The 25,694-nt window shown below is 56.4% G+C and overlaps 3 protein-coding genes across 3 annotated transcripts; 1 reads left to right on the forward strand and 2 right to left on the reverse strand.

Moving 5' to 3' along the window:
- Positions 1-438: 438 nt before the first annotated feature.
- Positions 439-7,806, reverse strand: PDIA3 (protein disulfide isomerase family A member 3). Its single transcript, XM_089539441.1, has 13 exons — positions 7,528-7,806; positions 6,955-7,033; positions 6,585-6,702; positions 6,320-6,424; positions 5,066-5,195; positions 4,329-4,445; positions 4,098-4,223; positions 3,067-3,249; positions 2,853-2,961; positions 2,173-2,301; positions 1,538-1,617; positions 1,197-1,254; positions 439-868 (listed from the first exon to the last, which is right to left on the reverse strand). Exons 1-13 carry the CDS (start codon positions 7,683-7,685, stop codon positions 749-751), a joined length of 1,512 nt encoding a protein of 503 aa, XP_089395567.1. The 5' UTR covers positions 7,686-7,806; the 3' UTR covers positions 439-748.
- A 2,008-nt stretch (positions 7,807-9,814) lies between these two features.
- On the reverse strand, positions 9,815-11,147 carry LOC149307552 (zinc transporter ZIP1-like). Its single transcript, XM_089538667.1, has 3 exons — positions 11,021-11,147; positions 10,758-10,900; positions 9,815-10,552 (listed from the first exon to the last, which is right to left on the reverse strand). Exons 1-3 carry the CDS (start codon positions 11,145-11,147, stop codon positions 9,890-9,892), a joined length of 933 nt encoding a protein of 310 aa, XP_089394793.1. The 3' UTR covers positions 9,815-9,889.
- Positions 11,148-13,879: 2,732 nt separating this feature from the next.
- On the forward strand, positions 13,880-25,547 carry LOC149307553 (stereocilin-like). The gene is made up of 15 exons (XM_089539352.1): positions 13,880-14,042; positions 14,153-14,177; positions 14,528-15,731; positions 15,968-16,030; positions 16,266-16,364; positions 20,720-20,886; positions 21,295-21,481; positions 21,731-21,846; positions 23,276-23,381; positions 23,685-23,858; positions 24,018-24,035; positions 24,732-24,902; positions 25,018-25,161; positions 25,249-25,307; positions 25,466-25,547. The coding sequence occupies exons 1-15, from the start codon at positions 13,880-13,882 to the stop codon at positions 25,545-25,547; spliced, it is 2,778 nt and encodes a 925-aa protein (XP_089395478.1).
- The last annotated feature ends 147 nt before the right edge of the window (positions 25,548-25,694 follow it).

Consider the following 25,694-nt stretch of genomic DNA (forward strand, 5'->3'; position numbering starts at 1 on the left):
GGTCCCATTAGAAACCAGCACTTTTGGAAGGGCAACTGTGAGGCCTCCCTCCTGCAAGGGCCATAGTCAAGCCCCAGGAATCAAGATTCCAGCTTGAAGCAGAGGGAGGGCCACCGCACAGATGCCACAGCAGAGGCCTCGACCCTGGTACAAGCAGTGCAATGTACTGTTTCCGCAACCCTCCCCATCTCTGGCTCCCAAATCCCACCCCCCAAGCTGACCCTAGGCCAACTGGGGTGATGAATCCCCTCTCCCTGGAACAGAGCTGGAGAAAATGCAAGGGACTGGACAGAGCAGCAACATTTAACACCACCGCAAGGCCACAACTGCCTCCTTCCACAGAACCTCCACAGCTAGAGGATGGGGTTGTCCTCTGAGGGATGTGTGCGCACACAGATGGGTGTGTGAGACTGTTCCCCATCACCACACAAGAGCAAGTGGGGGCCTAAGGGGCAATTTATTGATTCACTCCTCAAAATGTACAAAAAATTAGAAAACAAGCCCTCCCACCCACAAACATTAACCAGTCCAGGGCACCCACAGCAAGTGCAGCTAAGAGGCGTGGAGGCCAAAACTTGAGCAGCGGTGGCAGCGGCATTGGCACCTATGGCTCTCCTGCGCCCACCTCCCAGCTGCTGCTTTGCTTTCCAAGGACGGAAGAGGCTGCGCGCAAGGGCCCCAGCCTCCGCGCTCAGTGGCCGCTGGGCTCCGCTGCGGACAAGGTGGTCACCATAGCAAGGCCCCCAGCTCACAGGTCTTCCTTGGGTGCCTTCTTCTTCTTCTTCGGCTTCTCATCCTCTTGCAGGATGGGCGGATAGGTGGCCTCCCGCTTCAAGTAACTGACAAAGTCACTCACCTCACGGCCCCCCTGCCAAGGCAAGAGAGGGGCTCACACATACCCCTAACCAGGCTTCCAGAACACAACAGCTACCCTCCCCTGCCTTTGCCCTTCCAACTGGTGAAACCCTTACCACAGTTTAGGCTAATAAGGGGGAGAGTGATCCCACCACACTAGAGTCTACCACTCAGCAAGTGAGGCCCTCTGGGACCACACCGCCCAGCAGCCAGCATAACCAACAATGAGGGAAGCTGGGAGTTGCCACCCAGCTGCAGACCCAGAGGCTTACATTCCCCATTAGACAAAGAGGCACCTTGTAATCCAGCTTTAGCAAACCAAGACGAGCACAAAGACTCACCTCATATTTCTTTGGATTCTGCTTGCTACCCGCAGGAGCAAAATAAATAGTGGGGAACCTAATGAAAAAGACAGATGTGTCAGCCAGATACATTCGTTTGGCACAGAGGCTGATCCTTTATTCCACAGGAAGACAGGAGGGCCCCTGTTCATGGGGCTGAGGAGCAGTTCTTCAAGGTGAAAGCGTACAAGCAGAGAACCTAAAAGTCAGTCCCCAGAAACTCATATAAATCCCAACACAACCCCTCCCCAGAGCCATAGACACACAGACAGGGTTCTACTGGTGATGGCTATTGAGAGATGGCAGGCCAGCAGCCAAGGGGCAGCTGGGCCTTGTCTTACCCTCGGACTTCATAGGGAGAAGGCACATCATTGGCTGTGGCATCCATCTTGGCTATGATGATGTTAGGGTCTTGACTGAGCTGTTGAGAGACAAACCAGTCAACAGTTACCCTGGGCAACAACATGAAATCACTGTCATCATCGTCGTTGTCGTCGTCATCATCATCATCATCATCCCACCCTTCTCCCAAGACTGGGATTCAAGGCAGCTTACAACATTAAAAAACAAGACAATTAAAAACATACAAAAATAGTACATTAAAACAAAATTAAGTTACTACAATAATTAAAACGAATTACATGTTAAAATACCAAACACTTTAAAAAACAACACAGCACCCCAGGCTGTTCTTTAAAAGCTTTGTTTTGAATGCCTGTTTGAAGAGGAAGGTCTTCACCTGTCGGCGGAGGGCCACCAAGGAAGGGGCCATTCTGATCTCCCTTGACAGGGAGTTCCAAAGTGAAAGGCGTTTCAAGTGCCCATGGTGCCACTCCATACCCAGGAAGGAGCACGCCTTCCGACAGGCAGCCTCACTGCAGGCAAGAGCTGTTCTGCCCACTTGCTCCCATCTTCACCAGCCAAACTCTGCTAAGTACCTTCCTCCAGGATCCAGACAACCCCTGACCAGGCCTACCTTCTCCCCCAGTTCCTTGTACTTGGGTTCCAGGTTCTTGCAGTGTCCACACCAAGGTGCATAGAACTCCACAAGGACGTCCTTGTCTTCTGCATTGACAATTTCATCAAAGTTCTCAGCTACAACCACCTGGAAAGAGAACACACAGGCTAAAAAAACCAAAACAAACAGTCAGGACCAAGGGCTGTCTGTCATCTAGAAAGAAGTGGGAATTGTGTGGCTGCTGGGAGATGAAGTCCAATAATCCTTGGACTTCAGCTCCTAGCAACTGTAAGGCGACTAGCAAGAAACATTAGGAGTTGCAGTTCAGCGACACCATCACCACCAATTATAATCATGGCTATCACTTTTCCACATGGCACTTTTCTGCATGTCCGTCCTCTCCTTAAGATCTGCACACAGGTGTTGCTGTAGATCTCTCTATTCTTATTGACTTGCCAAGCAATACCATTCCATGTCATGCTTTAGATGCCTATTTCTTGTAAGCCTGGCCACGAATGTTTTACATGCCACACATAACACCTGACACTAGACTAATCATAACAGCAGGATGCTCAGCAGGAACAAGGGAATAATATCTGATTGAGGGTTTTTGAATGTTACACCTCGCCCTGCCTAGAGGTCCTGCCTAGCTGTGGGCCCTCATTTTGGGAAAGGCCTAAGAAGGGGGAATCTCTTACCTTCACGGGCCCCTCGTTGTTCTCTGGGATGGGCTCAGATTTCAGGTATCTTTTCAGGTTCCCATCAAAATAATCCTGAAGAAATCTTTCCAAGGCTTTCCCATCACGGCTACACACAGAACAAGAGAACACTTTTAACCAGAGCGTTCCTGCAACCCGGCTGATGTGCCCCACTGCTGAACTCAGGGGGGGAAGGCGAGCACAGGGCACTTACGAAAACTCCTCTTGCATGACATATTTCTGCCCTTTGGCAGTCCTGATGGCAACAACAGGGACATCACCAGTGGAGCCATCCAAGCCAAACTCGGAGAGCTCATGGCCAAAGGTCTTCCGACTAGCAACGGCAAAGCTGAGTTTGTGTCCAGCATCCAGGAAACTCCGTGCCACCTTCATCACTCTGCAGAAAACAACACCATCAGATAACCCAAGCAAGTATGCCAGGAAGCCAGTGACATTCCCTCTCAGCTGAAGGGGTCATCTTCCCAAGTAAACTAAGTCCCCCAGGCTGGAAATTCAGCCACCCTCAATGTTAGGGAACTCAGGGTCATGAACTCAAAACACTCAAGAGCTAGCACTTTATGGGAGCCATGGCAACCTCAATGTACCACTAAGGGGCCAAACAGCTCCTGGAATGAAAACACATAGGACAGCGTGAAGTCAAAGGCTTTCATGGTCAGCATCCATAGTCTTTTGTGGGTTTTTCGGGCTACGTCAGGAATAAACTCTTCTAGAACATGGCCACATAGCCCGAAACACCCACAAAAACCTTGGATAGCATTCGACACTGCCACCAACAATCAGGAAGACAGGGCTGGGTAGCAACACCCCTCCCTCTCATGTCAAGCAACGGCTGGAGAATCCCAGGAGGAGGCATCCACTCTGGGAAAAGGAGGCAGGCTAGTTCATGTTGGACCAAATGCTACTGGACTCTGACTCTAGGATTAGGCAGCTCAGACACTAACTGGGAACCCCAAAAACAGCGGTCTTGGGGAGATCTCGCCTTTCTACAGACGATTTTTAATCTGCTACTTGAAATTTTATTATAAATAACTTTTAGTGTTTCACACTGTTTTAATCACACTTCCCAAATAATATCGTTGTTCTATTCAAAACACTTTCACAATCTAATTGTTTTAAATTACTGTATGGTGCCCTGAATAGAAGCCCAATAAATAACCACCACAACAAATATGTTTCCTCCACTTGTTTCATGCCTTATGTTCTGGGCACCAAAAAGTAACCCACCTGTTGCGCCAGTAGTTTGAACCTTTGGGATTCTTTTCATAGTCCACGTCATAATAAGCCACCAGGAGGTCCTTCCCTTGGATCAGCTCCTTGTTGTCTTCAGTCATATGGGGGCAGAGACCAAATCTAAAGGACAAAAGGAGGGCCATTTCTGGCATGCAGACCCCACCTCACAGGAGCTTGCATGTGAATAAGTTTATGGGAGAGAAAGGAGACAGCTGCAGCACTCACATGTTCTCCTGAAGGAACTTCTTGATCTTGCCAGTGGTAATCTTGTCTTCTGTGTATCGCACCGAGTTGTCCTCAAATTTGTTTGCCAGATGTAGGGGGCGGAATAGGAAGATCCCCCTGGAAAAAGTGTGCCATGGCAGCTGAGAAGGGGGCAAGGCAAGGCATCCACTCCACCCTGACTTCCAAGGCTGTGGCATGCCTTTAAGTCACAACCCAAAGGCAAGCTCAGTGTCTCCTTCCATGTCACCTTCCCCTCCTATAAGCCAGCAGGTGTCTTAGTAGCTTAACTAATTCTCTCAGGAGAAGCTGACAGTCAGCAGGTGCCTCAAGCTCTGACTTGCCCGCTCCCTTCAGGCAGCCAAATAAATAAGACAAAGCCAGTTCCCAAAAGATTTGACAGCTGGCATTGAGCTTGCCCACACTGATCTTGTTACCTATCCTCTTGCAAAGCCAGCTGCCAACATTAAGTCCTGGAAGTTCTGGGGAGTCCTTGACTGCAAGTGGCCCAAACATGGCTAAAGCTCAAGCCCTGAAGTCTAAGCTAACAACATCAGCATATTCCTCTTTTCAATGGAGATTAGTGTGAGTGTTGTCACGTTTGCTTTGTGAGGAAAGATTTTGTCACACAGGCAGGAGAAATGGTCACAAAACCACAGAAGATTTGGTGGCGGTGGGGGGAACAATATCCAGAAAAGAGGCTGTGAAGCATAAATGTTTCTGTCATGCTGGACACTTACTCGCCATCTGGCTCATACTGCTTGATTAGCTCTTCGTCACTGGTGTGTCCAAAGCGGTAATGGTCCCTCAGGTTGCTTGCAGCTTTCATGAACTCTGAGTGAGCCTCACCAAAGAGCTCCTTAAAGAAGCCTGCAAAACATCACAGCAGAATGGGGTTGGACTGGATGCCCTTGCGGTTTCTTCCAAATCTATGATTCTACGAGAGAAAACTGGGGCCAAATGACAAAGGAGCAGGAGATGCCACCAGCTATTACAGCTAGGCTCACAGAAGAGTTCTAGCTTCCATGGCCAGGAAGCCACTGCCAAGAAACGCACTTGTCTCCAAACCTACCAAAGAATGCACCCAGAAACTTCTGAGTTCCAGAATGTGAGCTGGCTTAAATACACCAACTGGTGCAGTGTCAGACCAAGTTAACGTATGATGATGAGAGCCCACCAAGGACCACCACTGGAAAACTCTCAGGGAGGACTACAAATGAACCCTGACTTAACCCTGGGAGAGTCATGGCCGCTAGTTAGAAGCTGACAAGACTGGGAGAGTTGGACCTCTGGCAATCAGGCTCAAGGAAGGAAGCCTCCTCCTACAACGGAGCGTGTCCCAAGGAGGGCAACTAAAATGGTGAAAGGTCTGGAAACCATGAAGCCCTATCAGGAACGACTCAGGAAGCTGGGGATATTTAGCCCGGAGAAGGTTAAGAAGTGATATGAGAGTCCTGTTTAAATACTTGAAGGGATGTCATATAGAGGAGGGAACAAATTTGTTTTCTGCTGCTCCAGAGAATAGGACCCAATGGAGCAATGGATGCAAGCTCCAGGAATAGATTCTACCTCAACGTTAGGAGGAACATCTTGAGAGTAAGGGCTGTTCAACAGAGGAACACACTCCTCCATCAGAGTGCAATGGAGTCTCCTTCCTTAGAGGTCTTTAAGCAGAGGCTAGGTGGCCATCTGTCAATGGGGATGCTTTGATTTAGATTTCCTGCATGGCAGAATGGGGCTGGACTGGATCAGGGCCCTTGTGGTCTCTTCCAACTCTACGATGCATGAATGGCCAGGAGTCGCCAGAGAAGCCCATGTCCACCGTGCTGATCATTCGCTTCAGCAAGCTGCATCAGGCCAAAGCACCTCAGGCTGGAAGAGGATCACAGCTGCCTTGCACAGCCATGCGTACCACTGGGCCACAGCGCTCAGCGCCAGAAGACAAGGCCAGCTGGGGCCTCTTTGTAGGGAGAGATCTCCTGCCTGCGACTTACCCACAACGGCAGCATCCTTCTCGCTGATGAACTTCTCAAAGGTGTCGGAGCGCAGAGCAACCGAGGCCGGACCAGCCTGCTTCTTGAGGTGGCTCACAATTCCATCTGGGGAGAAAGAAGTTGCCGGATTAGAGCCAGAGCTGATGCAAAGCCCATCTGCCTTTGGGCTCCCTCCCTCCTTGTCCAAGGGCCCTGCGCATCCAGCGTCCTTTCAGATGGCACCCCACTGCAGCCGGCTCCAGCTCTCAAGCCCAGGCAGCCTCACCCGCCGTCCGCGGCCCGTCGTACGTCCCGGACTCCTCCCCGTTCCTGAAGATCTTGAGGGTCGGGTAGCCGCTCACGCCGTACTTGTTGCAAGTGTTGGAATTTGCGGTGCAGTCCACCTGGGAAAAGACGCAGAGGAGCCTTCACCAGACAAGTGCCGGAAGCGCTTGGTTTCAGCAACAAGCCTCAGGTGTGACAGAGCGTCCCACCGCAGACGCACAACGCCTCCGATGCTGGCTTCAATGCGCATGAATACACCTCTCCCCCCCCCCCCCCGGCTACGTAGTTCCACAGACAGAGCCCCTTCCAGCCGCCTCCCCTGCCAGGGACTCAGGGGACCCGCTGGCTCCGGGGCACAGGGCCAGACCCACCTTCACAAGCGGGACGATGCCCTTCAGCCGGGTGGCAGCCGACTCGTACTCGGGGGCCAGGCGCTTGCAGTGGCCGCACCTGCGGGAGAAACCGGGCATCTGTGGCTCCTGCTCCAAGCGCCCTTCGGGGACTAAGCAGGGCCCAGACTGGTTAAGGCCTGGGTGGGAGGCCAAGCCACAGAGAGGGCCGTTCTGAGGCAAGAGCGGGCGGACGGACGGAGGGAGGAGGGCTTGGCCCAGGGCGCCTCCCGGCCCAGATGGAGGACTGCTGCTCTCTCGCCCAAAGGCCCCGCCCCCTGAGCCTCGCTGGCCAATCCCGGCCGCCGCCCCTCCGCCAAGCAGCCACTCAGGGGCAGCCACGGCAACGAGGCCCCGCCCAGCCAGCCGCCCCGATGCATGGCGGGAGCTGGAGTCCCGAAGGGCGCTCTCTTCCCCCGGGGCGCTTCCGAGGCCCCTCCGACCCAGGAGAGCGGCAGAGGCCCTGAGAGAGAGAGAAGGAGAGAGCGGCGCCTCTCCCTGCCTGCCTCCCTCAGCGGCCCCGAGGCTCCCTCGCCCGCCGGCCCTCTCACCCACCACGGGGCGTAGAACTCGACGAGGGCGACGCTGCGGTCGGCCAGGCCGCTGTCGAAGTCGTCGTCGCTGAGCTCGAGGACGTCGGAGGCGCGGCCCAGTCGAGGCGCCAACCCCACCAGGAGCAGGAGCAGCAGCTGGAGCGGCAGAGAAGCCTCCATGGGACCCCGAGGAAGGAGGAGAGCGAGGCCGAGCAGTGGAGGACCAGGCGGCGGCGGCGGCGGCTCCTCTAGGTTTCTCTCGCGGCGGCCGCAGCGGGAAGTTAAGAGCGCCCGGAAGTCCCGCCTCCTCCGGGAGAGAGGCCGGATCTGTAGTGTGGCAGACACTCATTGGCTGGCGCCCAGAGCTTCCCGGCCAATAGGGCAACCGCGCCGAGGGCAAAGGGCGGAGGGGCGGGGCTGGCATGTCGCCATGGCGACGTCTCGAGGGCGGTGGCGGCGAGAGGGACTCTGGGAGTTGTAGGCATTGGCTTCATTAAAACGCGGAACTCTGAGCAAAGGAATGGTTTAGAGCGGTGTTTTTCCAGCAACGGCTGGAATTAAGGAGGAAACGCCCCGCCAGCCGCCTTTGCGTCGCGTCCTGAGCAGCTCATGGCCCTGGGTGCGAGTCCTACCTCCTCCTCTTGCTGCTCCGAGGGAAATAACCCGGTTTGGCAGCGCTTTAACTGCCCTGGCTCAAAGGCTATGGAATTCTGGGAGTTGGAGTTTGTGGTGGGCCCAAACCCCAACCCCAGAATTCCATAGCCTTTGAGCCAGGGTCTGCTCTGGACCCCCCACAACAACAGAATCGCATAGCCTTGAGCCAGGGCAGTCAAAGCGCTGCCAAACCGGGTTATTTCTCCAGTGTGGATGCAGCCTTAGAAGAGTCCATTGACAGGCAGGGCATGTGCTGGTCCGCGTTGACCAGGGCCCTCCTCCTCCTGGTATGGGCCGGGCGTTGCTGGACTGCAGCTCCCAGCATCCCCCCCCACTGGCCGGGCCGGGCTCCTGGGGCGCCCTCGGGGCCACTTCTGTGAACTTTGGCTGCCCAGTCTCCCTCTGAGCATCACCTTCCCTGCTCTGCGCCCAAAGAGAGCCAAACTGCCTGGGCCTTCCTTCCCTCTGAAGGCAGGCTCTGTGGCAGCCATCCTCATGGGAACACACAGCCCCTAAAAACCTGCCACGTTGAGCTTCCCTCTGGCCAAGAAATAGGGGTGCGTGAGAGTCCTGCCAGAGAAAATTCCCAGCACAGAGCTGCCAACCCACTGCACCCGCCTTTGTTTGCCAGCCTTGCCAGGCCTCCTGCTTCCCGGCCCGCGGAGCCCGCGGCATGGAGGCCGAGAACAAGCACAAAAGGGGCCTCTTTGCCGCCGTTCTGCCAGCCCTTGGGCCATTTGCCCTGGCAGCACTCCAATGCGGAAGGGGCAACCTGCTGTAGAGGAGGCCCTGGCCCCCTCTGAGGGCTCCTTGAGACCAAAGCAACAGCAAGTACGTTCCTATACCGCTTATACTGAACTAGCACTCCCTACGCGGTTTACAATGCGCCAGCCAATCAGAGAACCTTCTGTGCACCTCCACTTCTCTAATATTCCTTTGAAAAGGGATTAATAGTAAATGAAGCTGCCCTTGCAAATATCCTCCAACAACTCAGGGGTCCCAGGAAGAGATCTCAGTGGTAGAGGAGCTGCATTGCGCATCAAGAGATCCAAACCCAGGAAGGAAGACAGAGGGGCCCTAGAGCTGCTAGGGCATCAGGCTCACATGTGATGGCGGTAGCTGGGTGCTTTAAAGCCATTTCCGACTCATGGCGACCCTTTTATGGGCTTACCATGGCAAGACTTGTTGCAAGGGGGGTTGCCTTTGCTTTAGTCTTAATGTAGGAATTGCCCAAGGACTTGCCCAAGGTCACCTGGGGAACTTCCATGGCTGAGCAAAGGGGATTTGAACCCTGCTCTCCAGAGTCCTAGTCCAATGCTCAGACCAAGAGACCATGCTGGCTCCTGTATCCCTGCCCTTCTCACCAGGAGGGGTCACTGGGCCCAGGCAAGGAGCGGCTTTTGCAAGGCAACCCGCCCCAGGCCCCTTGGCTGACTGGACAGTGGTTGGACGAACTTCTGTGTGGATTCGGATAGAGGGAAGAAAAGTCAAGGCTCCTTATCCCCTGACCAAGGTCCAAGGGAGGCCTCTTGTCTGCACCACATGACCAAGCGGTGGAAGAGCAAATGAGAGCCAGAAAAGAAGGGAAACAAATCAAAAGGACCAGTGCCAAACCACTGTAACAAAGTCAGATTTTTAATAAAAACATCCATAGGCGCAGGGGACCAGCCCACCCTCCCCAAGCCAGGCAAGCCCTGTCCCGGCTCATAATCTCCAAGGCCCAGGCGCCCTCAGCCCAGGAAGCGCAGGGCGGTCATCCCCGAGAAGCCCAGCAGCACCGCCAGGACCCTGGGCAGGCGGCTGCCGGGGGCGGGAGAGCTCAGCTCGTGGGGCAGAATCTCCAGGAAGGTGATGTACATGAAGGTCCCGGCGGCCACTCCTTCCAGCGCGCTCCGGACCGTGTCACTGCCACCGCTGCCGCCGCCTTCGGAGGATGTGTGGGTCACCAGGATGCCCAGCCCCAGGCCCAGCGGGGACATGAGCGCAAAAGTGGCCAGGGAGAGCAAGAGCCAGCGCAGGGGCAGGCGGCTCTGGAGCAGCAGGAGGGCCAGGCTGACCGCAATGACCGCCTTGTGGAGCAGGATGGCCACCGCCAGCTGCAGGACCTTGGCCTGCGTCTCCTGCAGTCCGACCGCCAGCCCCTCAAAGACCGAGTGGAAGGAGAGCGAGAGGGTCAGCATCAGGGCCCGGAAGGCAGGGGCCGAGGAGGAGGAGGCTTGGGCCCCTGGCCCCAGGACGGCCGCCTCCTCCGGGTGCTGCCCTTCGGGGCTGGGCAGCAGGGGCAGGGAGGCCTCGCCGCTCCGTTGGGCGCTGCAGTCCAAGACGACGTGCTCCAGGACCAGGACCAGCAGGAAGCCCAGCGCCAGGACCAGCTCCGGCACCGGGAAGTCCAGCTGTGGGGCAGCAAAGGGGGACCAGTCAGAGAAGACCCCCCTCCCTGCAGCTCATGCCCCCTCCCAAGACAACCAGAGGCCCCGGGGGAAAGGCCAGAAGGGAAGGGTGCTCGTTCTGGTCTCGGAGGAGGCAGCCGGGCTCCAGCCTGGCCGAGTCACGGGCCGCTGGGCGAGGGGCCACAAGGCGAAGGGAAGGGAAGGCTACCGAGAGGCTCCTCCGCTGCATCTCCTCGCGCAGGTCGGCCAGCGAGTCCGGGACGATGTCCAGCAGGCAGGCGGCCAGGAAGACGCCTCCGGCCGCGCAGCTCAAGATGTTCTGTCCGCCGCCGCCGCCGCCGCGAGAGAGGCCTGAGGGGAGGAGGCAAAGGCAGAGAGGAAGAAGCGAGCGAGGGAGGGAGGGAGGGAGGAGGGCCCCCTCCGGCCGCCCCGACCCTTCCCTTCCCTCGGGGTCCCCGGGAGATCACTCACCGGCGGCGGAGGCGAGGTCGGCGGCCCCGCGGAGGCGGAGGAGGGCGGCCGGGAGGAGGCCGCAGAGGAGCGGCAGGAAGGCCAGCGCCGCCAGGCAGCCCAGCTTGACCGCCAGCAGGGAGCCCATGGCGGGGGCGGGGGCGGGGGCGGGGGCCAGGGAGGGAAGGCAGGAAGCAGAGCCCCCCGGAGCCCCCGGCGGACATTTAAACCTTCGCGCCACGTGACCGTCCGGCCGCGCCCGGCCTCCCATTGGTCAGCTGGGCTGGGGGCGGTCCCAGCCGCAGGGAGGGAGGGGCTGGGGGCGGGGTCCGAAAGAGAGCAGCCCCTCCTCCTTGCTGCCTTCTGCTGGGGAAGGGGCCCCTGGGGGCGGGGCTAAGAGAGAGAGAGACCCCGCCCGCTGCCGCCTCCTGTCCCTGGGTCCCCCTGAGGCTGAGAGAGCGTGACTGGACCCTTGGGCTTCATGGCTGAGCAGGGGACTCCGGAGCCAAGCCCTGCTGTGGCTCTGCCCCCCTCCTCCTCCCCTGCAGCCCCAGCCCCACTGCCAGCATTGGCAGGCAGGCCCTGCCAGGAGACTCCTTGCCCCTGGTGGCAGAAGGGCCCTCCTCCCTCTTGGGGAGGCAGCCTGGGCCTGGAGCTGCGGAGGAGGAGGAGGGGGCTCTGCCGGGGGCCGGGGCCTTGGCTGGCCGGTCGCTCAGGAGGCTGCTCCATCGGCCATCTTCCACACAAAGCCTGGCCATTGGTCCTTCTCAAAGCAGGCAGTGCTCGACTGGATGGCCCTCGGGGCTCCTCCGACTCTGTGGCTGCGGAGCTGCTCAGACTGATGGGGCGAAACTCGCAGGGCGCTCATGAGAGCAAGCAGAGAAGACGACCAAGTGCCCCGCGTTCCTTGGGGGCCTCCTGGCATCCCAGGGACTGAGGCCTTCCTCTGCCATCCGGGGGGGGGGGGGGCGTTCTTTCTTCTCCTCTGACCCGGGGGGGGGGCTGAGGGAGATCTGCCCTGCTGCGGAGGGTCCAACTGCGGCTTCACTAAGCAACGCTGCAGGGGAAGGGAGAGGCAGACGAGGCTCGGAGGTCATCTGAGTGGAGGCAGTGGGGCTCCCGCTGAGACTGGCCTCCTGGGCAGAAGGGGCCCCTCGGGGTCAGACGACAAGGACAGGTCCTTGCCCTCCCCCTTTTCCTGGGAGAGCATCATGGTCTGAGGCTCCTCCTCACCTGAACGCTGCTGGAAGGAGGGAAGGCGAAAGCGTAGCCCCCAAGGCTGGCCCTGCAGCCCGTCTCCCCAGAGAGAACCATGTTTATGGCCAAACACCCCGAGAGAGTTTCCCATCATGGAAGCCCCCAGGACCCAGGGCCTGCCTTTCCAACAGCCGCAAGTGCCTCTCCCTCCAACTGTTTCATGTACAGGTAAAACCCCTCAGGCTGCTTCTCCTTTTGGCAAAGGACTGGGCCGCTGCCGCAGCCACCCTCCCCCCCCCCCGAGCAGAGGCAGAGGAAACAGGGCTGCTTTAGGGCAGTCTTCCTCCGTCTGCCACCTTCTGGGGCTCCACTGCTCACTTGGCCCCCAAAGGAAGCAGGAGGGGCCCAGTGGCCGAGCTGGAGGGCCTGCCCTGCCTGGATGTAACTAATGCTCCGTCTGCAGAAATGGATCAGATAGGCAGGGCCTGAGAGGGCTCCAGTTTCAGGCGCACAGAGCCTGCCTGCCTCCCTCCCTCCCTCCTCCAGGCCTGGGTTGTTCTCCTGCCCATGGAAGCCATGCCACGATGGGCCCCCTCCTCTGTGGCCTCTGGGGGCTGCTCCTGTTGGCAGAGCCAAGGGGTCTGGGGGCAGGTAAGACAGGGGCTGGGGGCAGGCCGGGAAGGTCAGGTGAGCAGAAGGCTTGGCACTGCTCCTGCCAGGCAGGCAGGAATGGGCCCCGCCGCGGCCCCTCCAAGCAGTTCCTCTTCCTTCGGAGGCTCCGATGACCAGGCTTCTCCCGATCACGAGCCAAAGTTCCATGGCTTTGTGGAAGTGAGTCACGCCTGGCTAGTGCTCCGCGGCATAAAGATCTTCTTTCCAGGACCTTCTCCTCTTCCGTCCTGGGCCCCAGCAAGCAGGCAGTCTCCCCCAGTGTCTGTGTGAATCTGTGTGGGTCTGTGGCATCTCAGGGAGCCCTCCCAGTCAGTTGGCTCTGCTGATGTTGGTCTGACCCTCTTCCTCCCTGCAGGGCCTGCCGCTGATCGTGCCCAGACCCAGTTGCAGCACCTGGCCCCACGGCAGCAGGCACCAGGTGGGCATCTGGGCACCCCAGCATCCTGCCCTGGCTCCATTTGGGCACAGTGCAGCGGGGGCAGTACCACCCCCAGCCCTGCTAGGCCTGAGCCACTCTGGGCCCCATCAGAGGGATGAGAGCTGGCCTCCTCCACAACGTTTCTTAGTCCCTGCAGGGACAGGGGACCACGGTGGGACCAAGGCTGGAGAGCCCATCCTGGGAGGAGAGCCTCCAGCTGCTGCTGCTGCCATCAAAGCTGCTGTGGCCTCAGCTCATGGAGGGCTTCCTCCCACCAGCCCCACACCTCTCCCTCTCCCCCCAGGGACTGGCGTGGCTTCAATTTGCCCAGGAGCTGTCGGCCCTCCTTGGCACAGACCAGGCACCTGTGGGCTTACTCAGGAGACAGGAGTGGGAGCTTCTCCACAACCTGATGGAAGCCCTGGCCCAGGCCCTTCTCTCTGGGTTGCTGGGCCCACGGGAGGCCTCCTTCCTCCCACTGAAACCAAAAGGGTGCCGGTCGGCCACTGTTTGTCCAAAATGCTCTCAGTGGCTTTCCAGGAGCCCTCCACAGGCAACCAGGGCCTCCTGAAGTGAGGGGCTGGACCCAAATCATGTGGAGGAGCCAAGGCACTTGTGGCAGAGCTGTGGGGCCGCAGGGGGGCCCTGCGCTCCTCACTGGCTTCCGAAGGAAGGTTTTGCTTGCAACAGGCCTCCTGGTGGCCTCCAAGTCCCTTGGTATTCCCCATACTGACCCGAATGGGATCTTCCCCATAGGTGGGTCCAGGACAAATGGCTGCAGACCTTCCTGTGGGGGTGGTGATGTGGTGATGCCCCAAAATGAAGAAGGGGGCACAGAGCTAACTCCCTGCTCCTTTTCCCACCAGGAAGCCTGCAGCAGCTGATCCTCTGGTAAGTGGCAGGAGATAGCCACAAGCCAAGAGCCTGTGTCTGTCTCTGTGTATGTTTGTGTGCCTGTGTTGACTGCAGTGGTTTCCCCCAACTCCTGGGTGCCCAGAGGGGCAGACGGCACAAGCCATCTTGGTTCTGCCTCCTCATCCACATGGCAAAGGTCAGTGGGTGGCAAGTGCCCAGAGAGTCATCCTTCAGCATGGTGTGATGTGGCATTGGGAGTACTAGGTTGGGATGGATCCATCAGGGTCCAGTGGGCAGCAGGACCAGCTTCCATTTTGCACGTTATCTGGCCAAGGGAACTCTTGAACCATGACATCGCCAACTATGGTCTTTTCTGCTGGTCGCAGGGGCATCAAGCACAACATCAGCTGGAGCTTTGGCATGCTGGGCATTGCCAGCACCAGGGCCTTCCCACAATGGCTTCTTCCTGTGCCTGGCTGCCCAAGCCCTGATGGGGGACCAGCGCCCAGAAGACATGAGAGAACTTCGAGAGCCACCCAGGGGCCCTCCCTGGACCGGCGCTCTCCAGCTGAGGTCCTCCTGGAGGCAGCCTGCAATGGGAGCGCCCCTCCTTTGCCAGGGGTCTCCAACTTCACCCTCTATCTCTACTGCCACCTCTTCAACAGCTCAAAGGAGCCCGGCCAGTCCCCTCTGGACCTGGAAGCCATGTGCTCAGACGCTGCCTGGTACCTTTCTTCCATGGAGGGGGACTCAGTCTGGGCACAGGCCTGCAAGGAGACCTTTCCTCTCCATTTCAACAAGACTGCCAGTGGCCATGCCCCTCTGCTCTGGTATTGCTTTCTGGAGAAGGGAGAGGGGGAGGAGGAGTGGTGGACCTTCTGGACCCAGAACCTCTCGAGCAGGCCTGGCCAGGGGGAGTTCCTCAAGGACCTGAGGCAGTGGCTGTCTGTCCTCTGCCACCACCCTGGGCCAAATGCCACAGTCCACCAGAGCAGCCATTGGTGTGATCCTTCTTCCACGGGGATCCCGCAAGCCCCCTGCCATGCCAGCTTCCTGGGCAAGCGTAGAGGAGGCCACAGGTGCAGGTTCTGGGCACTAGTGTGTATCTGTGGGTCCCTCATGGAGGGCCTGCAAGGGATCCACCCGTGGGTGAAGCTTCATTGCCTGGCCAAGGAGGAGGAAGGAAGGGCCTGCTGTTGCTGCTTCTGGTGGATGCCAGGGATGCCACCTGTTCCGACCTGGCTCTGTCAGCACGCTTCATCCTTCTTGGTGAGGCAGCTGTCCCAGCTTGTCTGGTGCCCAGACCTCCCACCCTCCTCCTCCTCCTCCTCCTCCTGCCCCCAGTGGGTCCCCAGTGCCGCTGGCTTCCTGCTGTGGCTGCTGGACTTCCTGCTTGCCTTGCCAGCCCTGGAGGAGGTGGGCCAGGGGGTCAGGCAGCCGCTCGGGCAGGACCTACTGCTGGCAGGCCTCCTGGGCAATTATTCCTCCTGGGCCTCTTTCCAAGCCCACGTTGCCCTGCAGGACGTGAGCTGGTTCCTTCGGGAAGGACAGGATGCTGCTGCCAAGGATGAGCTGCTGCAGTGTTTCAGTGTGAGTTGCTGGGATTGCACAGGAGGTGGCAGGTGGGCGAGGGGGGCACCTCACAGAGAATGAAGGATGAGGTGGGCCACCTCCTCCATCTGCTCCCTTTTGCAGCAAGGGAAAGGGCAAAGAGGCTGGGAGGACCAGTTAGGTGACTCCTGGGCAGATTTGGCCAAGTCCCCCCTCCCCAGTAGCCATTCTGTTTGGGACCCCTGACTGGTTCTCCCTGTGCTCCCCTCCTACAGCCTCTGATCTGGGATCTGCTACAGAGTGGAGAGAAGGCCACGGCCCTGGGGTTCTTCATGCAGGTAAACTCTTTCTCGGCCTGCGGGCCTGTCCTCAGATCCTTCATCGCTTTCCCCCTTCCTTGGATCCAATGCAGAGCTAAATACCTGCTGTGGCCAGGCATAGTCCCCCTTCTGCTCCTTCCCAGCTGAGGTGCCATGGCTCCACGAGGAGCTCCCCACTTTCCCCTCTAGCTGCGATTGTGCGAGGGGGTGGGTGGGCCTCCATCCTCATGTTAGCCCCCCTTGCTGCTTGCAGTTGCCCCCAAGGGTGGTCCAGACATTGCTGCAGTCAGCTGAAAGTGAGGCTGCCCAGTGGTTTCTGGCTCTCTTGCACCACTCCTGGCCTCAGTTACAGGTGGGTTAGGAAATGGCAAGAATGCAGTAGGTATCATTGATCTGGATTTCACCAAAGCATTTGATAAAGTCCCCTATCAATATTTTTATCATGACGATGTGCCAGAGAGGATCCTTATTAAGTTTGCGATACAAAGCTGGGAGAGGTGGCTAACGCATTGGGAGATAGGGAAAGACTTCCAAAGGACCTTGATAAATTAGAAAATTGGCCTAAAATAAATGTAATGAAATGTCTCAATGCAGACAAATGCAAAATTAAACTTTTAGGCCACAAAAACCAAATGCACAGGTATAGGTTGGGGGATACTTGGCTCAGTAGTACTGCATGTATTAAAAGAACTGGCAAAAGTAATATCGGAGCCATTGGCAATCATATTTGAAAACTCCTGGAGAACAGGAGAGATCCCAGCAGACTGGCGAAGGGCAAACGTTGTCCCCATCTTCAAAAAGGGGGAAAAAGAGGATCCCAACAATTATCGTCCAGTTAGTCTGAGATCAATCCCAGGAAAGATTCTGGAGCAGATCATTAAAAAGAGAGTCTGTGAACATCTAGAAGGCAATGCCATAATCACAAAAAGTCAACATGGGTTTCAGAGAAAGAAGTCATGCCAGACAAATCTAATCTCTTTCTTTGATAAAATTACCAGCTTGGTAGATGAAGGGAATGCTGTGGATGTAGTAGATCTTGATTTCAATAAGGCCTTTGACAAGGTTTCCCATGGCATTCTTGCAAACAAGCTTGTAAAATGTGGGCTAGACAAGGCAACTGTTACATGGATCTGTAATTGGTTGACCGGCCGAACCCAAAGGGTGCTCAACAATGGCTCCTTTTCATCCTGGAGAGAAGTGACCAGTGGGGTGTCCAGTGGGGCTCTGTCCTGGGCCCAGTGCTATTCAACATCTTTATCAATGACCTGGATGACAGAATTGGGAACATACTTATCAAATTTGCAGATGACACCAAATGAGGAGGAATAGCTAATACCCCAGAGGACAGGATCAAGATTCAAAATGACCTGAATAGACTAGAAAGCTGGGCCAAAGCTAACAAAATGAAATTCAACACGGAGAAATGTAAGGTATTGCACTTAGGGCGGAAAAATAAAATGCACAGATATAGGATTATGGGGGACACCTGGCTGAATGAAACTACGTGTGAAAGGGATCTAGGAGTCCAAGTGGACCACAAGTTGAACATGAGTCAACAGTGTGATGCGGCAGCTAAAAAGGCCAATGCTATTTTAGGCTGCATCAATAGAAGTATAGTGTCTAGATCAAGAGAAGTAATAGTGCCACTGTATTCTGCTCTGGTCAGGCCCCACCTAGAATATTGTGTCCAGTTCTGGGCACCACAATTCAGAAAGGACATTGAGAAACTGGAGCCCTGTGTCCAAAGGAGGGCGACAAAAATGGTGAAGGGTCTGGAGACCATGCCCTATGAGGAACGACTGAGGGAACTGCTGGGGATGTTTAGCCTGGAGAAAAGAAGGTTAAGAGGTGATATGATAGCCCTGTTTAAATATTTGAAAGGATGTCATATTGAGGAGGGAGCAAGCTTGTTTTCTGCTGCTCCAGAGAACAGGACCCAGAACTATGGATGCAAGCTCCAGGAAAAGAGATTCCAGCTCAACATTAGGAAGAACTTCCTGACAGTGAGGGGGCTGTTCGACAGTGGAATGCACTCCCTCGGAGGGTGATAGAGTCTCCTTCCTTGGAGGTCTTTAAACAGAGGCTGGATGGCCATCTGTCAGGGATGCTTTGATTTGGATTTCCTGCATGGCAGAATGGGGTTGGACTGGATGGCCCTAGTGGTCTCTTCCAACTCTACGATTCTATGATTCTATGTGAAAAGGATCTTGAGATTATTGTTGATCATAAGCTGAACATGGTGCAGCAGTGTGATGCAGCAGCAAAGAAGGCAAATGCTGCTCTTTCCTGCAGTAACAGCACCATAGAAATAGTCCCACTATATTCTGCACTAGTCAGGCTTCATCTGTGTTCAGTTCTGAACACTTCATGATAAAAAGGATACAGAAAAGTTGGAGGAGGTTCAGAGAAGGGCAACATGGGTGATAAGAGGTATGGAGAACAAAACATATGAGGGAAGGTTGAGGAGCTGGGCATTTTCAGTTTGGTGACATGATTGCAGACTTTAAATACCTCAAGGGCCGTCACAGAGAGGAGGGGGCAGGCTTGTTTTCTGCTGCCTCAAAGGGTAGAACTAGGTCTAAAGGTTTTAGATTACAGGAGGATAGATTTCAGCTGAACGTTAGAAGGAACGTTTTGAGGGTGAGAACAGTTCGGAGATGGAACCAACTGCTTAGAGAGGTGGAGGCCTCCTTCTCAGGACATCTTCCAAAAGTGGCTGGACAGCTCCCTGCTTCTGGGATGCTCTAGCTGGAGGTCCTGCATGGAGCAGGGGATGGAACCACTGGCCCTTAAAGCCCCTTCCAGCTCTAGGATGCTAGGTAGGGAGGAGGGAGAGAGGTGGGTCTAGGTGCCCAAGGGCTGCAGAGTTTTCTTAGCAGGGCTTCTGTGCTTTAAACAGCTGCCCTGGTAAAACCTCAACTGAATGTAGCCTTTGGAGAGACTCGCATTGTATGAATGTATGTCTCTGTCTGGCCAAGAAGGTCACCTTGTACATGACGCATCTTACCCTGATCCTTCTAATAATAATAATAATAATAACAACAAAGATTTATTTATAGCCCGCCCAATCACGAAGAATCTGGGCGGGTTACAACAATAAAATACATCAATGACAATAGAGTTAAAAATCAAACCCTAGACCTACCGCCCCCCCTCAAAGGGCTGCTGGTGGCCACTCTGGCTGGCCAGGCCCAGGAGACAGCACCTGAAGGGGGCAGAGGAGTGGGACAGGCAGCGCTCTGAGGCCTATAGTGCCCTGGGGGCATTTCTGCCATAGAGCTTCCCAGAGCCAGAGACCGCTTAGCAGGAAGAGAGCCTTTCCAGGAGGCGGTGAGGTGAAGAAAGATTCGGCCATGCGCAGATTCCTCCCTCTGGACTAACTCAGGCAGATTATACTGTTCCCCGTGCTATTTAACATTCTGTCCCCCATGCTATTTAACATTTACATGAAGCTGCTGGGAGAGATCATCCGGAGACACGGGGCGCGGTGTTATCAGTACGCTGATGACACCCAAATAGTTTTCTCTGTGTCTCCGACTGATGCAGTGACCAGGGATGGCATCTCTCCTCTAGATGCTTGTCTGGACTTGGTAATGGGCAGGATGAGGGTAAACAGACTCAGCTTGAATCCAGAGAAAACGGAAGTGCTTGTGATAGGTTCCCCCGGTCCGGGATTGGAGGTTTGTCCACCTGTCCTGAACGGGGTCACGCTCTCCTTGAAGGACTCTGTTCACAGTCTGGGGGTGCTCCTGGACTCGTCGCTCCACTTCACATCTCAGGTGGATGCGACGGTCAGGAGCACCTGTTTTCAACTTCAGTTGATACGCCAGCTACGACCCTTCCTGGGCCGGAGGGACCTTGAAATGGTGGTACATGCTCTGGTAACCTCTCGTTTGGATTTCTGTAATGCGCTCTACATGGGGCAACCCTTGTACCATTCCCGGAAGCTACAGTTGGTTCAAAACATGGCAGCTAGAGTGGTCACTGGATCTTCCAGGACCACCCATATAACACCAGTATTAAAAGATCTCCGTTGGCTGCCCATTCGCTTCCGAGCGCAATACAAGGTGTTGGTTATTACCTATAAAGCCCTAAATGGCTTGGGCCCAGGGTACTTGGAGAACCGCCTCTCCCCATATAATCCGCCCCGCACACTCAGATCGGCTGGGAAGCATTTGTTGACTGTCCCAGATTCTAAATACGCCACAACATCGCGTAGAGCCTATTCCATCTCGGCTCCTTTGCTCTGGAACGCGCTTCCCTGTGAGCTCCACTCGGCCACCTCCCTTGACCGGTTCAGGAAGGAACTAAAAACCTTCCTGTTCCAAAAAGCTTTCCTCTAATTCCTTTCCTTTGTAGCCTCCTTCCTCCCCCCCACTGTTATTATTTTTGTTGTTGAACATCCTATGCTAGCTGGATATTGTTATATTGTGATATTGTGAATTGTACTGTGATTTTAATGTATATTTGCTGTTTATCGTGTTTTATCCTGTAACTGATATTGTTGTAACCTGCCTTGATCTACGGAAAGGCGGGCTATAAATAAATATTTTATTATTTATTTATTTATACTAGCCCTGCAGTGTCGCTGACTTGCTCCAGCTCTCCAGTGGGGTTTTTGTCTCCTGTTTTGGGGCCCGCTCCTTAGACTGGGCATCAGTGGGAAACCCCTGTTCATCGGCTGCCTTCCCTCTTCCTCTTCTGCAGGTGTCTCCCTGGGAGGACCCAGTGCTCCGGCTGCTGATTGTGCAGCTCTTGAGCACGCTTCCAAGGCTGAGTCCCCAGCTCGCCCTCCAGCTCTCCCACTTTGTTCCTGCCATGACCGTGCCAGACATCCTGCACTTGCCGCCTGCCCTGCTGGCCAACAACAGTGTGTGAGTGACCAGCCAGGCTGGACTAGACTGGCCATGCCAATAACATGCTTCGCCTCCTCTGACCGCCTCCTCAGAACTTTGGTCCTGGGCCTCAGGTTGACCCTGGCCTGGTTCTGAAACCCATATCTAGCTTTGGCCTATCCCTGGGGCCTTCAGGAAAGAGAGCTTCTGTACACATGCAGAGTGCCCTACTTCCCTCCCCAGAGGGCCCCTTTGTCTTTTCTTTTCCCACCTGAGGTGCTTCTGGGGCCACCTTAGCTGGGCCTCCTAGGGATCTTGGGTGAGGGAGCCTTACACTCCCCAAGGGTCCATAGGGACCACTGGGCACCTACCTCATGGTCTTCTGCAGGTGGGCAAGGGGAGCTGGCATTGCTGATGGTTGCCTTCTGTTTCCTGCCCCTCTCCCAGGCTGGCCATAATCAGCAGCCAGAGCGCAAGAATGACGCCAGCACAGAAGCGGGCCCTTGTGCGGCGGCTCCTGCAGACCAGGCAGCTGGGGGACATTCCTTCCTGGCCCCCTGAGTTCCTGCACACCGTCGGGCCTCTCCTCCCTCACCTGCCCCTCCATCACTTCCTTCAGCTCACACCTCAGCAGGTGCGTTGGGCTATGGGAACTCTGGGGAAGGGGAGGCATAGGTGCCCCTGGCCCTGGAGAGAGCCCCCTTTGCCGTGTCCTGCTCTGCAGTCTTCTAGGAGAGAGCTGGGGCCCAGATACAGGCTCTCCAAGGACAGAGGGCCAAGGCCCATGCAAGGGGCCAGGGCTGTCCCAGGCTGCCTCTCCTTGCCTGCCTTCTGCCAAGGGAGGTGCCCACAGAGAGAGACCCCATCCTTCTGCTCTTTCCAGATCCAAGCACTGGCGTATGGCTGGCAGGAAGTAGACCTGGGTGTGGTCCAGGGGCGTCACGTGGCTCGCGGTGTGGCCATTGGGAGCCACAGGAGCACAGAGGAACTGGTGCACAGGTGAGGCTGCAAGGGAGGTGATCGGGTGGTGGGGAGAGACAGGGTTGCCACGGTTGTGGCACATTCCCTTAGCAGCTGCCACAGCAGGTGTTCAGAGGCAGAGACAAAACCTGAAGACCCCCAAGGCAATCTATCTCCCTCACACCTGCCTCCTTTATCGAAGTATAGGAGGGGAGATGTGTTTTTCGTGCACCTTGATGTTCCAAAGAAAAGGAGCCCAAGGCTACTCTAGTTGCAGCTTGGTGGCCTTGGTCATGAGGCCAGTTGTGCTGCCTTAGAGTTATTTCTCCAAAGTTACTACTGCTTGGTAGAGGTGCTCTGTGAGCCCTGGAGCAGTTCCTGGGGGCTGGGGGCTTGTAGCAATTGCAAAGTTGTATCAAAGCTGTGGGTGCTTCCCGGTGGAAATGTTGATGTGCCCTCTCTGTGCAGTTTTATGAGGTGCCCATTGCAAGGCAGCAGTGGCCCTGCGGTGTTTCCCCACCTCTCTCCTTTCTCTTTGCACAAAGGAGGGCTTTGGGAGGCAAAGAGTTGCAGGGCAGGGCCCTCGTCCTGAAGGCGGATGGAGAGGGGCGTCCCTGTGGCCCAGCCTCTCTGACCTTGCACTTCTCAGGAGGAGCCAGTGTGCGCACTGCACCTCTGAAAGGCCTTCTCTCCTTCCCCCACCAGCCTCTTACCCTTAATGACTATAATTGCTGTTGGGAATGAGGTTTCCTCAGCCCAGGCACTTCAATTAGCCATTTAATTAGTGCCTGATATTGGAAACCGTTTAGCCGGCGGCCTGCTAAGGGCTTCTTCTTCGATGGGATGGAACTGGGCTGCCATCATTGATCATTGCTCCTCTTCCCCCACATATTTTAACCACCTCCTCAACCAGGCTGTAGAGGTCGGCTCCTTGGCCCTTGGAGGAGCTGAGGACAATCAAACAGCAGAGTCAAAAGTCAGAGTGCAGTCAGGCCAGGCTCTGCAAATGCAACCCAACACAGGCAGAAATCAACGTCTGTAATCTCCCTCGGTGGTAGCAGTGGCAGTGGCAGTGGCAGGAAAGACAGGGTCTTTCAGTGTTGCGTCCGCACAGCACCATCCAGCCTAGGGTTTGTAGGGGTGGGGGCTGCAGTGAAGAGTCCTCTTGGTGTTGGCTCTGGACTGGAAGGACTGGGAACCTCAAGCCCTCCCAGGTTTGCAGACAAAGCCACTTGCCTCTGCTGCCCCTGAGAGGCTGTGATGTCTACAGGATGTGATTTAGATGGAGCTGGAGGAGCATCTGGCCCTGTTGAGGTGGGCATTCTCTGGCAGGCAGGGCCTGGGAGGATGTGGGTGAGCAGCTGGAAGGCCTGGGGCTGGCAGGACAGAGCAAGGTGGGTGGGAGGTTTAGGGCCTCTGAAGGACAGCGCTGTCTTGGCAGGCTTGGCTCCCTCATCTGCTTTCTCAGCCTGGAGGAGCTGCACAAGATCTCCGCCTTGCACGATCTCTGGGGACCGGTGGAGAAACGTCTCCTAGAATGTGTGGCCAATGGGCTGCTGGACCCTCAGGGACAGGTGGGTGGCACCTGAAATCAGTCTCAGGCTCCTCAGAGGGTGCCAGGGTGCACCAGGTCCTTCTGTCCAGGAGGGCTCAGTGGTCTTCTCTCACCTGGAGCCTGGGCTCAAATGTCCTTCTGGGGTTCATCTGCAAGAAAGAGGAAACTTCTGCTGAAGGAGGTGACCAGCAGAAGCTCCTTCCTCTCTGGGTTTGCACCCTTGGGCTTTACACCCCTCCCTCCCAAAGCAAAGCCCCCATTGTCATCCCATGGCAGGAGATGACCATCCTGTCTCTGATCTGCCCTTTCCTCACCCTCATAGCTGGCACACATCCTGGTGGGGCTGCTGCATCCAGTTGCTCCGGGTTCCCAAGAGCTGCATGCCTGGCAAAGCCTCATGCCTGCAGTGCGGGTGGATCTCCTACAGAACTTGTCTGATGCCCAGGTGGTGGCAATTCTCCCTGACCTGCAAATGGCACAACTGAGCCATGCCCAGGTGAGTCCTTCAGTGCCCACACTGCTGGTGCCACCTCCCCCCACCCCGCAGATGGGTTCATGGCCCTGAGGTCTGGCATGGGGGTGGCAGCAGGACCCCCTCCAGCTCCTGGCACTGAGGCTGCTTCTCTCCTTTCAGGCTTTCCTCTTGCTCTCCCAGGCTGTACAACTGGAAAATGTGAGTGCCAGGAGAGGAGTCTGGGTGGAGTCCTCACTCTGCTTGAGGGGCTCAGGAGAAGCACCACAGCTCCATCTTCCAAGCCCACTCTTCTGCTGCCCACCAGCTCCCTTTTGGGTGGGCTCAAAGTACTCAGACTAAGTTGGCCTAGACAGACTTGCCCCACTTTGCCCAGTTCCCCAATCTAGGTGACTGGGGCTGTTTGGCCATCTGAGGAAAGAAGGGCCAGACTGGGGTGTGGGGTGGGAGGAGACCCCTGGGAATCAGGGGAGCCCCACCACAGCCCAGCTGCTCTCAGTTTCACTTTTAACTGATACAGTCTGTTATCTTATTCCCTTTGTAATGGAGGAAATGACAAGCCAGTGTGGTGTATTGGTGTGAGCATTGGACTGTGGCTCTGGAAACTAGAGCTCCATGGCTCAGTCTCTTGGGCAAGTCACACTCTCTCAGCCTCATAAGAAGACAATACTGGCAAACCCTCTGTGAAGAAATCTTGCCAAGGTTTGCCGTTGAGTTGCCCTATGTCAGAAATGACTTGAGGGCACTCAAGAACCACAACAAATGACCAGTGTGCTTGCTTGCTCCAAAGGCACCTCCTCGCATGCCATGTTCCTGAGGAGGTAGAAGTCCAAGTGCTTCTGTGAACTCCCACCTGTTCGGCCGCCCACCCACCACATGCGCTTGTCTTCTCCGCAGGTGACGTGGGGTGGGGCTGGGCCCCTGTGCTCCCTGCTGCCAGGGCTGGGCCCCCAGAGCCTAGCGGTGGCTGTGCTTGCTCTGCTGGCTGAGGGCTGTGCCTGTGTGGGGCCCACCGTCCCTCAGCTCTCGGGCCCCCAGAAAGCAGCCCTGCTCCAGGCATCCCTGCAGGTATCAGAGAAGAGCCCCTGGGGTGACTGACTGCTGGGGTGGGGACCCAGGGGAGGGGGTTGGCCAGGGAAGCCTCAGCTGTACCCTCCTCACTCCCCCATTGCATTTGTCGCAGAGGCACAGCCCACAGTTATCTGTGCTCAGCACCCACCTGGATTGCCTTCTGCCCATCCTCCCTCTCCAGCTTCTGCAGGTGGACACTCAGGCCCTGCTGGGAAGGGGTGGCTGGTACCCAGAGGCTCCCTGGGCCCCACAACAGGTAGGGGCCAGAGGGGAGTGAGGCCCAGGGGAAGGAATGCCAAGGTGGACTCATCACCAAGCTGGCCTTTCCATCCTTCTCTTTCAGGCCCAGTTCCTTTGGCAGAAAATGGAAGCCAGGATCAATGTGACTCAGGATGTGATCAGGTAAGGGGGGATCCTGCCCCTCAAGGCAGATCACTCTTTGTCCCTTGCTGGGGATCCTTCCTCCTGTCCACTTAGTCAAAGTGCCTAAGGTGCCTTCTCTCCCTTGGCACAGGGCAATGGGATGCCTGGCAGTGGGCATGTCCTGCACCTCCCTCCAGGCCCTACGGGAAAGGGCCGACTTCCCTGCTGTCTTGGAAGCGCTCTACAGCCAAGGCTGCTGCCTCCCCTGGACGCTGGTGAGGAAGGAGGGAAAGCAGGGAGGAGGTGGGGTGGGGTGGCGGCCCTCCCTGCATGCTGCTAGCCCTTTCTGGCTCCTTCTGCAGCCGTGGGGTGAGTGGGATGGGGTTGCTGCACATGGGCATGCAACATGTTTAGCTTCCGAGAGGC

The sequence above is a fragment of the Sceloporus occidentalis genome, unplaced genomic scaffold (genome assembly GCF_023333645.1).
Source record: "Sceloporus occidentalis isolate IW3139 unplaced genomic scaffold, rSceOcc1.0.p SCAF_9, whole genome shotgun sequence".
NCBI classification, from domain to species: Eukaryota; Metazoa; Chordata; class Lepidosauria; order Squamata; family Phrynosomatidae; genus Sceloporus; species Sceloporus occidentalis.

Coding starts and splice junctions, on each gene's coding strand:
- PDIA3 (XM_089539441.1), bottom strand. CDS start 7,685: ATGGAGGCTTCTCTGCCGCTCCAGCTGCTGCTCCTGCTCCTGGTGGGG. Junction 5,196..6,319: donor GAAGGATGCTGCCGTTGTGG/GTAAGTCGCAGG, acceptor GATGTTTTGCAG/GCTTCTTTAAGGAGCTCTTT. Junction 3,250..4,097: donor TCAAACTACTGGCGCAACAG/GTGGGTTACTTT, acceptor TGTTTTCTGCAG/AGTGATGAAGGTGGCACGGA.
- LOC149307552 (XM_089538667.1), bottom strand. CDS start 11,147: ATGGGCTCCCTGCTGGCGGTCAAGCTGGGCTGCCTGGCGGCGCTGGCC. Junction 10,901..11,020: donor CGACCTCGCCTCCGCCGCCG/GTGAGTGATCTC, acceptor TCCTCCCCTCAG/GCCTCTCTCGCGGCGGCGGC. Junction 10,553..10,757: donor TGCAGCGGAGGAGCCTCTCG/GTAGCCTTCCCT, acceptor GCTGCCCCACAG/CTGGACTTCCCGGTGCCGGA.
- LOC149307553 (XM_089539352.1), top strand. CDS start 13,880: ATGTGGAGGAGCCAAGGCACTTGTGGCAGAGCTGTGGGGCCGCAGGGG. Junction 21,482..21,730: donor TTCAGCTCACACCTCAGCAG/GTGCGTTGGGCT, acceptor TGCTCTTTCCAG/ATCCAAGCACTGGCGTATGG. Junction 25,308..25,465: donor GTGACTCAGGATGTGATCAG/GTAAGGGGGGAT, acceptor ACCTCCCTCCAG/GCCCTACGGGAAAGGGCCGA.